This window comes from Hemiscyllium ocellatum, chromosome 12 (genome assembly GCF_020745735.1).
Source record: "Hemiscyllium ocellatum isolate sHemOce1 chromosome 12, sHemOce1.pat.X.cur, whole genome shotgun sequence".
In the NCBI taxonomy this organism is placed as follows: domain Eukaryota; kingdom Metazoa; phylum Chordata; class Chondrichthyes; order Orectolobiformes; family Hemiscylliidae; genus Hemiscyllium; species Hemiscyllium ocellatum.
This window is the reverse complement of record NC_083412.1, coordinates 93,904,942-93,920,348: the sequence shown is the minus strand read 5'-3', so window position 1 is coordinate 93,920,348 and position 15,407 is coordinate 93,904,942. Positions and strand designations below refer to the sequence as shown.

Below are 15,407 nucleotides of genomic sequence, written 5' to 3'. Positions count from 1 at the left end.
AAGGCAGGAGGAGCAAAAGCTTGATCATAGATGCTGATTTTAAGAAGTTAAAGGAGAATACTGCAATAGAAAGCAGATGGGTTCAGAAAATTCCAGACCAAGGTGTGCTTGTCTCAAGACACAGCTTCTATTAGCAGGACGAAGGTGAGCAAAATCACAGAACTTGTGTATCTAGGGATGGGACTTGGGGGAGGAGGGGGGAGTATGGGGAGCAGTGCTGCAGAGATGGAAGTAGACAGTTGCTGTTAGAGAGACACTTCTGGGGTTAGAAGTTCAGTTTCAAGTCAACTAAAACCTGAAAGTTACAACGTGCTTTCAGCAAAGATGTTGGACCCGCAGTCTTTCAGCAGCGGATGAATGAGTTGAGCTGGATGCTTTTGGTATATATGTAAATGTTGATCTCATCTTTGCAGATCATTTTGTCCAAAAACAGTAGATGAGGACAATGGAGAGGCCAGAGAATAGGTCCTTCCCCATGACTCTTCCTCCAGCTTGATTGCTGCTTTCTGTGTGGTGCTGATTCATTCCATCCCATCTCTCTCTTTGGACTCATTTTGGCATTGGATTCTTTAATCAAAGTCCAGGGTTTTGTCCACTGTTAATAAGACTATAAACTGTAGGAGTAGAAATAGGCCAGTCAGCCCATTGAGTCTGCTCGGCCATCATGGCTGTTCTGATAATTCTGCTACTCTGCTTTCCACAGAGTCGACGGAGTGAATTTTCTTTGGGCTTCCTCCAATGCTAGTGCAGTCAGTTCTGATCGAACACAGTAGTTCTGTTCTTGTGTGATCTTACATTATAAGAAAATTGCATATTAGCTGCGTCATTTAAACTAATGGGTCCGGAATTGGTTTATAGTCAATACATGTAAGGAAAGTTTGCGTTCTACAAATAATGGTCTTAACTCTTTGGTCGTGTTAAACCCAATTCACGTTGAAGGAGCACATGTTATAGCAGAACCGACTGTACATCTGCCTTTCAAAAAGGGGCCCAGAGCTATTCACAGCATTCCAGTGATGGTCTGACAATTGTCTTCTATAGTTTTCACAACACCTCCCTATTTTTACACTCTATTCCCATTGGAAATGAAGACCATTATTCCATTTGCCTTTCTTATTACTCACTGAACATGGATGCTAGCTTTTTGTGATATGTGGATGAGGATACCCAACTCCTTCTGTTCTGTAGCTTTTTACAGTCTTTCTCCATTAAAATAATATTCAACTCCTGCCAAAGTGAATAATATCACATTTTCCCACATTATATTCCTTTTGCCAAGTTTCTGCCCACTCGCTTAATCTGTCTATTCCACTTTGCAAACATTTTGTGTCATTCTCACCAGCTGCCTTACCATCTATTCTTGTTTCATCTGCTAACTTGGTGATAGTACATTAACTTTCCTCATCCAAATCATTAAACAAAAATAACTGAGCTGCCTTCTTAAACCGCTGCGTCCATGTGCTGTAGGCTGCCCCACAATGCCCTTAGGGAAGGAATTGCAGGATTTTGACCCAGCTACTGTGAAGGAACAGCAATATGTTTCCAAGTCAGGATGGTGAATGGCTTGGAGGGGAACCTGCAGGGTGTTCCCATGTACATGCTGCCATCCTGAAAACTCCCCCCTCACATATCCTAACTCTGACTTCTATTAGTTAGCCAATTCTCTATTTATGCTAATATATTGCCTCCAATTTCATGGGCTGTTAAGTAGCTTGATGTGCATTACTTTACCAAATGCCTTCTGAAGATCAAACCATATTACATTCATTGCTTCCCCTTTATCCATCCTGTATGTTACCGCCCAAAAGAATTCTCGTAAGCTTGACAGGCATGATTTCCCTTTCATGAAGCTGTGTTGACTCTGTTTTATTAAGTGTTTCTAAATGCTCTGCTATTACATCCTTTATAATAGATGTTACCATTTTCCTATAGCAGACATTAAGCCAACTGGTCTATAGTTACCTGTTTTTGTCTGCTCCCCTTCTTAGATGTTACATTGGAAGTTTTCCAAGCTTCTGGATCTTTTCCAGAATCTAAGGATTCCTGGAAGGTTGCTACCAGCGTATCCAATATCTTTGTATCTACTTCCTTTAATATCCTAGGATACATCCCTAATCAGGGTCATGGCCTTTTCAGCCTTTAGCCCCATTAGCTTCTCTAGCATTTTTTCTCCAGTGGTGATTACTGTATTTATTTCCTCTCCTCCTCTTATCCTTTGGTTATTTAATCATTTTGGAAAGCTGTTAGTGTCTTCTACTGCAAGGACTGATCCAAAGCATTTATTCAACTTCTCTGCCATTTTCTGCATCTCCATGATTCATTCCCCAGCCTGAATGTAATTCTCGTGATTTTTGCAGGCAAGTAATGGGGATCTTGCAGAAGCCGTTTCTTTCCTGACAGAGAAGAATGCCAAAGCACCACAACAGGAAGAAGCCTACTTTCACACAGGACAAACCAGCAATGATCGTTACATCAGTGTGGGAAGCCAGGCTGACACAAGTAAGTGGCATATGGAAGAAAGACTTGTTATGAAATTGAAGCCTGAACTACAAAGCTGCCATAAGGATGAATAAAGAATATTTATTGCCACCTAATATTGTAGTGTCTGAGCTTACTGGCATATCTGTTTACCAACTTTAGTATGGATGACTAGTTATTTCAGTATTTGCCTCATTTGGTCATTCATTGTATTTCAGTTGTTTTGCATAATCATGTTCCCAAAAATGCAATAGTGACCAGAAAAGTTAATGATGAACACTGGAATCCCATTGTTACACTTTTGTTCAGTGTGTTTGGTTGAAAATTTGCAAACCGTGTTTGATTGAACTTTACAAAACAACGATATTACTCCAAAAGCTGAACTCAGTCTTTTAGAAATGAAGTTAAGAAAAGCTTTGACATGAAAAAGGCATTTTTAGTCTCAATCTTCCTTCAGTAAAGGGGAATTAATGCTGGATCATCATTAATCATCTGTCATTAATCTGGGATCAGTAGATTTAGAGAACCAAGGCTATTAAGGGACATTTGGCAAAGGGGGATCAAAAGAGTTAGGCTGCAGGTGGTAAATTCAAGTAACCTGCAGTAAATGCTATGAATTTTATGCTTCACTTCATATGTTCATATATTTTCTTGGGTTTACAGGTGGAAATAAATTTACAGTAAATGATCTCACGATAAGCGTCTTTGGCTATTAACAATTTGAATGATCTGCAGAGTAGGCCCTGGTAAATTTGCAAGGTTTAGGTCGAAAATGTATATTTTTCTTGGTTTCCATGTGACTGAGCTCTTGTGGCTTCTGCATCATTCATGACAGAGTCATGGAACCATAGAGTCATACATTATAGATACAGCCCCTTTGGCCCAACATGTCTGTGCTGAATGAGAAACACGCAACGACACTAACGTGTTTACTAGCTCTTGATCCATAGCCTACCATGCCCTGGCATATTACGTTCCCTTCAAGATTCTTCTTAAATGTTACTTGAATATCTGCCTCCACCATCCTCTCAGATGGCACATTCCATATATCTACCACCCTCTGGGTGAAACATTTCTTTCTCTGATCTCTCCAAAAACCACTTTTTTTTTGTCTTAAACTTATGCCCTTCAGCCTAAGACACATTTGCTTTCTCATTGCAACATCCATATGCACAATTGTGTGACCTGGGCAGAGATCTGTAAAATGTAAAATCTGTAAACCCAATGCAGTTTTCACTTTTCAGAAAAGTGAATCTTCCAAGCACTGTGACAAGATGGAATCAGTGTAAAATTCAGATACTTACCTATTACAGTTATATGTAGTTGAACAGAGTAACATTTCCAGATTCTACTTCATTCGTAGTACATTCTCTAAAAAACTTTATTAATGCATTGAACACATTATTTTCTTCTTGAGTTGAAATGTCACTTGTCTGTGATGCCATTTTGTCCCAGGCTTTGGCCAGAACTTTTTTCCCTATATCCAGAGTTGAGAAGTAATGATGTCACTTTCAAGAGTCTCTTGTCTTGAAAGCTAATCTTGCTATTATTAAACATTCAATGTTCACTCAAGAAAGAAAACCTGGATATGTCCAAGAAAGTCTTAAGTTTTTGATCAGCTATGTGAAATCATTGCCTGATTTTAATTGTGCTCTCAAATATTGGTTTTGCATTATGGGCTTTGGTTACCCACTTAATTGTATTGTGCATGTGTAAGAAACTTGTGACATAGTGCAACCAGTCATAGCTGCCAGTTTCTCTATGTTACTTATTATAAAAACTGGAACCACCCATATTGCAGGCTTTGATTTCTGTTTAATGTGTGAATTTGGTGGTTGGGTTCTGATGCAAGTAAATGGTCATCTTTGGCCAACCAGACTTTGTAAGTTGCTCCATTCATTTATGGAAATGTTTCTTTGCGGAAGTAAGAGGGGATATTCCCATAATTCTCTCTCTTTCCACTTCCTCTTCTCTCTTGTTGGTTCATTGCTGGAGTGAACACGGAACGTAATTAAAGCGGCGAAAATTTGTGTCTGTGAAATAACTGGATAAAAATGCCATCATGGAGCCTAATCCTGTTCCCAAAGTCTAATTTCCGAATAACATTTACTGAAACCAAAAATGGGAAAAATTGAATAATTTTTTTCCCTACTTTGTCATGTCATGCAAAGGCCTAATCTAACCCTACTGCAGTCAGTCCAAGAGCATCTAACACTCTTGAGTGCATATTGGGAATTGAAACTGGGATTAGCTAGTCTCTAAGACTCCACAGTATTACATTGTGTCTGTATTTTTAACTTGCACCTGCTTCTCTCCTTGCTAAATCATTGAATTTGGCAAAGTGGCTCAGTGGTTAGCACTTCTGCCTCACGGCACCAGGGACCTGGGTTCAATTCCAGCTATGGGCTACTATCTGGAATTTGCACATTGTCCCCAAGTCTGTGTGGATTTCCTCTGAGTGCTCTGGTTTCTTCCCACAGTCCAAAGATGTAAGGTTAGGTAGATTGGCCAGAGTAAATGCAGGAATACAGGGATTGGGTAGGGATTGGTTATGGGTGGGAAGCTCTTTGGAGGGTGTGTGTGGACTCAATGGGCTGAATGGCCTGCTTCCCCATCGTAGGGTTTCTATGATTCCATGATTGTGGCTTTCTGAGCTAGGTGGCCAATTAGTCCTACTCCCCTAATTATTGATCATTGAAAAGCAATTGATAATCATGCTCTGTAACTTTGCAATTTTTCCATTTCAAGTATTTTGGCAATTGCTATTGAATTTCTTTCTTTTCTTGTCAGGCAGTCCACTCTAGATCTCAACAGTGCACTTCATTTAACAATAAAATCTGATCTCTGCCTTTTTTTTTGGACTACTTACCATTCTTTTCTCGCTACACCCTTTCCCAAGTAGTTCTAATTCCGAAACGTTCTTACTCTGAAGAAAGGTCCCTCAAAGTGTTAAACCTGTTTGATTCAAGTGCAGGGCATTTACAGCTTTTTCATTTTTTTTCTACTCTGGATTTAGAGCACCTGTGATTTCTAAAAAAAAACTTAGCGAGTTGTGAGATTTTTTTTGCTACACTACTTCTTTGATTTCCTCTTTGTTCAAAAGCTCCTACAATATTGCATAAAAGCAGCCTTATCACTCTGTGTTTTGTTCAGAACGTCAGTACTGTTCTTGCTGTTGTCTTTTCTGTAGGTGTTTTCATTCTTGAATAAATATACTTAATGTGTAACACACTTAATTCATCAATTTGGGATAAAGAATGGGCCATTCAGCCTCTTGAGTCTGTTTTGTCACTCACTGAGATCATGGCTGATCTCACCAAACTCCATATTCAGCTTTTTTCCATGTCCAGTAATATCATTAGATATCAAAGTCTAGCCATTTGTAGTACAAAACCTAAATATTCCATGAAATTGAATTTTGAGGAATTATATTGACAACCTATTTAAGATTATCAGTCATGCTTACATTTATGTGTACTGGAAGCTACATAAATGTAGACAAAAAGAACATGTGCATGCACTGTGCCCTTTCAACTCAATAAAGGCCTTTTCTGGTTCGTTTCTCAATGCCCTGATCAATCAGAGTTGACTTGGTTTGAAGTTTAAACAAAGTAAGGCGGTTAGCCATCAATCACCATTAGTTATTGGATTGTTCAGACAGCATCTCTACTAATCCGAGTCCACTTGCCAACCATCAACTTGTATTGTATTGTATTGCCATAGTCTTACCAGACTATAGGGCTTCTCTGTCATTAGAGAGAAGTGGCTGATGGTGATTTAACCTGAGGGCCACTAGATCTCAGGGGAGGGAAGAGGTTGAGAAGGAGAGACCTTCATGGTAACCTCAAACTGGTGATAGGAATTGAACCCACGCTGTTGGCATCACACTGCTCTGCAAACCAACTATCCAGCCAACTGAGTCAACAGCACACACTTCTAATGCAGCAGAGGTTGCAGGATTCCCATTGAATTAATATTCTTGTGAAACGTCCTGGGAGCACAAGAAGGAAAACTTCAACTGTGACATTTTCTGAGAAGTTTGTAGATGTCCTGCCTTGGATTTCCAAAAACATTTGATAAGATGCCTCATCAATGTTAGTGCTGAAACTAAAATTAATCTTATTGGGATAATGGATAAGCCTGGACACAAGTTTGGCTGGGTGGCTAAAAGCTGCCAGTATGTTCAAATGGATCTTTACCTGGCAGAATGTGACACGTGGAGTCCAGTGTAGAATTGGGTTGGGGCCTCACCTTTTATAATTTTATAAATAACTTTGAGGAGGGTGAAAGCTTACCAACTAAATTTGCAACTGATGCCATTAAAGGTATAAAAGTATATTGTGAAGAAAACATAAGGCACTTGCAGATGAATGCAGGTTGAGTGAGTGGGCAAAATGTTGGCACATGGACTGCAATGTGGGAAAGTGTGAAGTTGTTTGTTTTGGCTAGAAGAATGAAAAATCAGAATATCACTTAGAATGAGGATAGCTGCAGAATTTCAGGGCACAAGCAATTTAGATGTTGTATTGCGTAAATCTCAAAATTATTTTGAGGGTCCAATACATAATCAGTGAGGATAGTTGGATATTATCCTTTATTGCGTAAGGAGTCTCAACTAAGTAAGGATATAATGTTTCAGTTACACGGGGCATTGGTTGGACAGCATCTTAAATGCTTTGATCTCCTTACTGAAGGAAGGGTGTAAATTCATTTAAGGTGCTTGAGAGGAGGTTTACTGGATTGGTAGCTGGAATTGGGTGGGTTACCTTGTAGGATAGGCTGACCTTGTGTGAAGGTGGAATTTGAAACATAAAACAGATCAATCCGATCTTATTGAATGGTGGGGCACACTCAAGGAGCCAAATAGTCCTCTTCTGTTCCTATTTCATATATTTGGATGTTTAGCAATACCAAAAGATCTATCAATTTTAGCAACAAAGAAGTTGAAGTCACCTGAGTTGAAGCTGCACCCAAGCAGATTCTGTCGACTATGATTGTGCCCAGGCAACCCAATTGCTGAAATATCTCCTTGGACATCTCTCCTCCCAGACCTATGCAACACTGAAGATCTGAAGGTCTTCAACTCTTGAACCAAAGCCTGTATGGAGCAGTGGTGAAGGAGAGTACCACAGTATAAAGAAGATTGTTTTAGATTTATCATTGCTGTATTATCAGTGTTTGTGAAGAAGCATCTCATCCATTGTCATTCTTTTTGCATTAAAATACACCAAAGCCAGTCCTGAAAGATCTTGCTTGAATTGTTAGACCATGTATCTAGACTTAGTGAATAGCAGAAGTAGTTTCTGTTTATCCACCTTATAATTTTTCCTTCATACTGGATTTAATAAAAACTTGAAACAAACACCCACTAAATGTCTCGATTCCAGGGAATGCAATCCAACTTTAAGTAATCTGTCCATGTAATAGAAATCTTGGATTTCAAGTGTCAGCCTTATGAATCTTCACCATGCTTCCTCTGAGACCAATACAGAGGAACCTCGATTATCTGGCATTTGATCAATCGAAGGTTCGTTTTTCCAAACAAAATACTCCCTGCCTGTGGTGTTTGGATAATCGAGGTTCCTCTATATATGCTTTCACAGCTGCATTGTGAATGCCTACAGCACACCAGCTGTAGCGCAACCAACATTTTCTATTAAAGCCAAAAGAATTGCAAATACTGTAAATCCAAAAATAGGAGTATCTGAAAAATCTTAGCAGGTCTGGCAGCATCTGTGAAGAGAAATCAGTGTTAACGATTCAGGTTGTGTGACCCTTACTCAGTACTGGCAAGATTTTGTATAATTGAGTTATAATTTATGCACCAAGCCCCCAGAGTTCTGGTTACATCATTCCATTAGCATTAAAAGATAAAACTAGGGGCTGGAGTAGGTCATTCCGCCATTAAACCTAAACCAACATTCAATGTGATCATGACTGACTGTCCAACTCAGTCCCCTGCTCCTCCTTTCTCCCCATAATCTTTGATCCTTTTAGCCCTAAGAACAATGTTTTGGATTTGACTACTTTCTGTGGCAGAGAGCTCCGCAGGCTCACCACTCCCTCACTTTTTGATTACTTTTAATCAACTTTCTTGATGTATTTTTGGACCTGATCTTGATATTTTAATAGATTTTAAATTGCTGCTGTTAGTGAGCAGACCTGTGATTGTTGTGTTTGGTGTTCACTCTATTGAATTATAGCACCCAGATATTCCATATTGTTTCCAATAAAGACAGTCATTGTATGTACCTGAATAAACCAAGTTCTGTTTTGAATTCAGGCATTTCTAGGATGTTTCAGTGATGAAATCCTGGATCTCTATAGCATTTTCTGGGAAAAATATAGATATTTGCCTTTGATTAAGCACAAGTTTGGAAGGACAGAATATCTAGATGTTTTTCTTCCTAATTTGAATGTTTCATCAACCCAATAAGTCAAAGAATAAGAGAGATGTACAGCATGGAAACAGACACAACACAGTTCAGGTGAAAACTGTCTCAAATATTCAATCCTCACTTTCCACAGACCTGGGGCCAGTGCATAGAGATTGTAGGACGTAAATAATAGTCATAAAGGCAAACAGCATGGAAACAGCCCTTCGGTCTAGCTCATCCATCCTAAATTAATCTAGACCCATTTGCTCATATTTGGCCCATATCCCTCTAAACCTTTCCTATTCATATACCTACCCAGGCGCCTTTTAAATGCTGTAATTGTGCCAGCCACCACCACTTCCTCTGACCGCTCATCCCACACATGCACCACCCTCGCTGCAAAAAAGTTGCCCCTTCGGTTACATTTAAATCTTTCTCCTTTCACCTGAAACCAATGCCCTCGAATTTTGGACTCCTCTATCATGGAGAAAAGACCTTGACTATTCACCCTATCTGTGCCCCTCAGCCTCCGACAATCCAGGAAATTATTTGGCTAATCATAGAATTATAAAAATCCTTACAGTGTGGAAGCAGACCATTCGGCCCATCATGTCCACACCCACCCTCCGAAGAGTGACCCACCCCCTTACCCTATCTCTGTAGCTCTACATTTCCCATGGCTAATCCACCTTACCTGCACATCCCTGGTCACTATGAGCTATTTAACACGACCAGTCCACCTAACCCGCACATCTTTGGACTGTGGGACTATATGCAGACTCCATGCAGGCAGTCGCCAGAGAGTGGAATGAAACCCAGTTCCCAGCACTGTGAGGCAGCAGTGCTAACCACTGAGCCAACCTACAACCCCAAACAACCAGGGCTCGTCTGAGATTTCAACCCGGGATATCTTGCATGCCAGCTGAATACAAACCCTGAGGCAAGAATCATCTCCTTAGACTTAAGTGCTTGTACTTTGCTGAAATCCATGTTGCTGTAGTAATTTCTCCTGTACTGCCACATTCTTATTTCATTCAAAATGACTCTTTAACCCCCACAGCTCACCCCTCACCCCTAAAATATAAATTTGTCTCTAAATCAAAGGTGTTGTTTGTCACAATTCTAGATGTTATTGACCTTACGGGAGATGACAAAGATGACTTACAGAGAGCAATCGCTTTGAGCTTGGAGGAGTCGAACCGAGCATTCAGGGAGACTGGTATAACGGACGAAGAGCAAGCCATTAGCAGGTAAGGGGTCAAGAGAATCTTAAGCAAAGGTTGTTAAAATCATCCTTTTAATGAGACGTTGATGCTACGGATAGATCTATGTGCAATGATTTAACCCAGTCAGGTTCCTGTCGAATGAAAGCAACCAGAATTAGACATCATCTGATAAGCCTAGTCTTCGTTTTAAGTTTTTCTGGCTTTCAAATCACTCAAAGTTCCAGTCCTCCAAATTGGTGCTTCATTGAACAGGAGAAGTTGTGGCACAATTATGCTATTTTAATAGAATGCTGGCAGGAGGCCTAAGAGAGAAACCCAATGTGACCCATGGGAGTGACCAGACTGTCCTGTGAATGAATGAAAAAAGATGCCAGGTCAACTTAACTTTCTTTCTTGGGAGCTAGAAAGAGCAAGAATAATCTTCAGGACCCCAGGAGGAATCCCTGTTTCCTGTTGCTTCCTTGTCCCTCTCTGTCCATATCTCTCATATTTGGGAAACCCTCTGTGACCACACGTCCTTGTCTCTCATCCCCTAGTAACCACACTCCAGCATATGTCCTATCCTGGGAACTGTGCCTTTCTCTGTGGTACCATCCAGCTTTTGCTCTGATTTCAGTTCTTGCCTAAGAAGTTTGAGATGCTGTGCAGTATTCACAATTGGTGCCATATCACCTGTCTGACTTCCAGGACCCCATTGCACTGAATCCGATTTTGATTTTGAAGTCAGTGAAAGGCATTCCTCGGTCAAATTCAAAATGGATTAAAAGGAAAAAGAAGTGCCCTCTACTCTTGCCTGAGCAATGTGCCTTGACCCTAATCTCAGAAAAGTGAACCCTTATGACAATATTTTTCTTTTCCCACAAGCACCTCGAAATCCCACCTATTGTTTACAGCAATTGAGCATGAGTCAGTTTTGTTCTGTCAACTTTGAGATTGTGCAAACTTTGTATTCCCTCTTCGCACATAACCCTTGTAACCAACAGACAGAAAAAGAGAAAGATTGCTAAACTCTCAGGATTGTGAATCTTTGGAGTTCTCTATCACAGAAAACTGTGCATTCTCCACTTGGACTGTATTTAAGACTATGATGAGCAAATGTTTGGAATTTTAGGGATTCTTAAGAGTTCAGAGATGATGAGATCAGCGTCCTATGTGATTTTGAATAAAATTTCTTGTCCCTAATTCTTTACCCTCTGTGATGAAGATATAGAGTCTCTGTGTTTGGGTATGCTGTCCAGCTGCCTTCTGTTACCTTAGCTCTGAAGTAGCTATTTCTCTTATGAGCAGAGATATTGTTTTGACAGGCCAATCATGGTCCTGTCCTCACCTCACTAGTCACATATACACTTTTAGCTGCTTATTGGATTCCAGTCAAAGTACAAATCTGATTTTCCAGACTTCAGGCAGAAGGGGTTTGGTTTAGCTAAACTAACGCAAGTATTACCACTGAGCAGTTCACCATTTACATGAATTGCATTCATAATATTTTTGCAGACAAATGTGATTGTAAACCATTATGATTTTGTTTCCCGGCTGTGCAATGACTGACTGGCTTACTAGCTAAAATTAACAGAATCCCATGGAACATTTTGCGAAATCCTTTTAGAGCAGAGATACCTTCTGAGCTCCCATGTGCATCAACACTCAGTTATCAAAAATAATACTCTTCCCATGAAGATTTGATTTTAAAATTACCTGGAAAAATGTTTACACGAATGTGCAAGGAAACCTCGTAAAGAGTCTCTGTGTCAAAATCTTGTGACTTTAATTCCTACTTCAGAGACTTGAGCACAGTATTCAGGCTCGTGTTTCAATGCAGTGCTGAGGGAGATGGAGATGCTGTCTTTCAGATGAGACACTTAACTAACAACTTATCTGCAGAAATGTCCTTGACCTGAGACATAATTCTGTTTCTTCTTGAGCAAGTGTTGCCAGACCCTGTTGAGTATTTTCAGCATTTCTGTAACTCACACGCCCTCCCAGATGTAAAAGATTCCAAAGCACTATTGCACTGAAGAGCTGGGAAGTTATCCCAGTTGTCCTGGTCAGTATTTATTTCAAAAACAAAATGACTCATAGAAAAATGATCTGCTAAGTATCTAATTGGTGTTTGTGAAATCTTACTGTGTACAGATCAACTGCTGGCTTTTATGTGTCAACAGTGACAGCAGTTGAAAAGTACTTCATTGGCTGTAAAGAGTTTTCAAATGTCTTCAAATTATAAAAGAAGCTACAGAAATTCCAAATGAAAACTGCAAGAATTGCGAATGCTGTAAATCAGAAACAAAAACAGAAATTGCTGGAAAAGCTCACCAGGTCTGGCAGCATCTGTGAAGAGAAATCAAAGTTAAAGCTTCGGCATATGTGACCCTTCCTCAGATGGACCCTAAACGTTAACTTTGATTTCTCTTCACAGATGCTGCCAGACCTGCTGAGCTTTTCCAGCAACTTATGGTTTTGCTACAGAAATTCAGGTTGTGTTTTCTCTAATTCAGATTTTGCTATTGAGAAAGAATGTACAATGAATTTCTGCCTTTCTTAACACAGTTTGACATCATTTTAATCCAGCTTTGGCTTCAAAGTATGACTTGAACAACCTGTGCTCATCCAAAAAGTACGTGATTGAATGCTGTGATACTTTTAGTGCACAGTTTATTCAATGTATTGTAATCTGATTAGGCACTCAGCCACTTGGGTTTGTCAGTGTTAAAGATTGAGCTTATATTAGACATTTAACTGGTCATTCCAGAAGTGGAAACTGGAATGGCAGTTGCCATTCGAAAATGACAACAAATCAAAGATTTGTGGATGCTGGGAATTAGAAACAAAAACAGAAATTGCTGGAAAAACTCAGCAGGTCTGGCAGCAAATGTGGAGAGAAAACAGGGGTAATGTTTTGGGAATGGTGACCCTTCATCAGAACCTTCAGTAAGAGTGAGTTAAACATAGTGAGCTGTCCTTCACATGATTAAACATCAAACAGAATTTGATACTGAGTCACATTAGAGCATATTAGGGCAGATGATAAAAGCTTTGGTCAAAAAAGTTTTAAGAAACATCTCAAAGGAGGTGAGAGAGGCAGAGAGATTTAGGAGAAAATTCCAGACCTCACTCCCCAGGCAGTTACAGGCACGGCCATCATTGGCAAAGTGATTAAAATCTGAGGTGGTCAAGGTGCCAGAACCAGAAGAGTGCAGAGCTTTTGGAAGGTAATAAGGTTGATTAGAGAGAGGGGCTCAAATATCAGTTAATTTTGATGTATAGGCAAGCCAAGACACTGAGTACAGCTCGCTGACAGAAGTGTTCATATTGAAGCATAAACCATTCTGATTGGGCTTGATAGGGCAGACACTCAAGATTATCTCTGCTGGTTAAGGAATCAAAAATAGGAGCACAGTTTCTACATGAAGGACCATCATTTAGGATGAGAAAAGAAAATTATTTTATTCAAGTGGTTGTGAATCATTCAAATTCTCTACCCCAGGGATTTGCGGATGCTCAGTTAATGAATATATTTAATCCTAGGATAGACAGATTTTTAATGTATTAGGAAATCATGGGATATGGTTGGGGGCTGAGTGTTGGCTCTAGTTTAGCCTTGATTGTATTGAATGACAAGACAGGCTTGATGGGCTATACGATCTACCTCCTCTTCTTATGTTCTAGTGGAGTAAAGGATTAGGTAAAGTAAGATGCACTCGAGCAACGAAGGTTGGATTTTTAATATTTAAGTTGGCAAAAGGCTGTTCATGTCATGATCCTGAAAAAGGAGTGAGCTACAGTGTGAGGTATTGAGATAAGCATAGAGCTTGTAGAGGGTTGGCTGAGCTCTGGAGAAGGGGTTCGTAGGCACCACTAGTCTTTGCAGCCTTGACAAAGACAGTAGAAGTTTAGATAAAAAGAGAGTGAAATGCTTATAAGTCAAAGGAAGCTTTCTTACATTTACTCCAGGTAAAGTTTACGAGTGTAATCTTTGAGTGAAAAACAAAAGTTGGAGAAGCACAGCAATGTGGACTGAGGATCTGACAGAAAGAGATGCCTGCTTTTCAACAACCTTGCAACATCTCAAAACACTTCGAGTACTGTTGAAGTTTAGTCCCTGTTATTAAGACATGCATTTGTAATTTATCCATAGTAAGTTCCCACACATGCTGTGATAGTGACCAGATAATTTGTTTCAATGAATCATGTTTGTGGAGTACATTTTGACCAGAATTCTGGCTTTCATTTGAAATGGCAGCTTGGAATCTGTTACATCCTCCTTTTAGGATATGCAGGGCTGCAGTGTCTGTCTCACCTGACATTTGGCAGCTCCAACAGGTGAAACACTCTGATTGGGAGTATAACTTAGTCCAAACGGACCCCACCACCAGAGATATATTTCCCTCCCCTCCCCTATCAGCGTTCCGAAAAGACCACTCCCTCCGTGACTCCCTTATCAGGTCCACACTCCCCACCAACCCAACCTCCACTCCCGGCACCTTCCCCTGCAACTGCAAGAAATGCAAAACTTGCGCCCACACCTCCCCCCTCACTTCCCTCCAAGACCCCAAGGGATCCTTCCATATCCGCCACAAATTCACCTACACCTCCACACACATCATTTACTGCATCTGCTGCACCCGATGTGGCCTTCTCTATATTGGGGAGACAGGCCGCCTACTTGCGGAATGTTTCAGAGAACACCTCTGGGATACCCGCACCAACCAACCCAACCACCCCGTGGCTCAACACTTCAACTCCCCCTCCCACTCCACCAAGGACATGCAGGTCCTTGGACTCCTCCATCGCCAGACCATAGCAACACGATGGCTGGAGGAAGAGCGCCTCGTCTTCCGCCTAGGAACCCTCCAACCACAAGGGATGAACTCAGATTTCTCTAGTTTCCTCATTTCCCCTCCCCCCACCTTGTTTCAGTCAAATCCCTCGAACCCAGCACCGCCTTCCTAACTTGCACTCTTCTTCCTGACCTCTCCGCCCCCACCCCCACTCCGGCCTATCACCCTCACTTTGACCTCCTTCCACCTACCGCATTTCCAACGCCCCTCCCCCAAGTCCCTCCTCCCTACCTTTTATCTTAGCCTGCTGGACACACTTTCCTCATTCCTGATGAAGGGCTCATGCCCGAAACGTCGATTCTCCTGTTCCTTGGATGCTGCCTGACCTGTTGCGTCTTTCCAGCAACACATTTTCAGCTCTGATCTCCAGCATCTGCAGTCCTCACTTTCTTCTCGAAGAGTATAACTTAGTCCCATGACCTTCTGATGTGGCGGCAAGAATGCTACCCTGACACTTAGTTAGAGAAATAAATTAGCTGTTCAGCTCA

At 40.8% G+C, this 15,407-nt stretch overlaps 1 protein-coding gene across 2 annotated transcripts in view; it reads left to right on the top strand.

Moving 5' to 3' along the window:
* Window positions 1–15,407, top strand: part of usp25 (ubiquitin specific peptidase 25) — a 201,810-nt gene that overhangs the window by 46,462 nt on the left and 139,941 nt on the right. For both annotated transcript variants that reach the window (XM_060833849.1, XM_060833848.1), the window contains exons 3-4: window positions 2,358–2,499; window positions 9,982–10,105. In XM_060833849.1, the coding sequence (XP_060689832.1) occupies window positions 2,358–2,499; window positions 9,982–10,105 (266 nt within the window). The remainder of the gene's footprint in view (window positions 1–2,357; window positions 2,500–9,981; window positions 10,106–15,407) is intronic.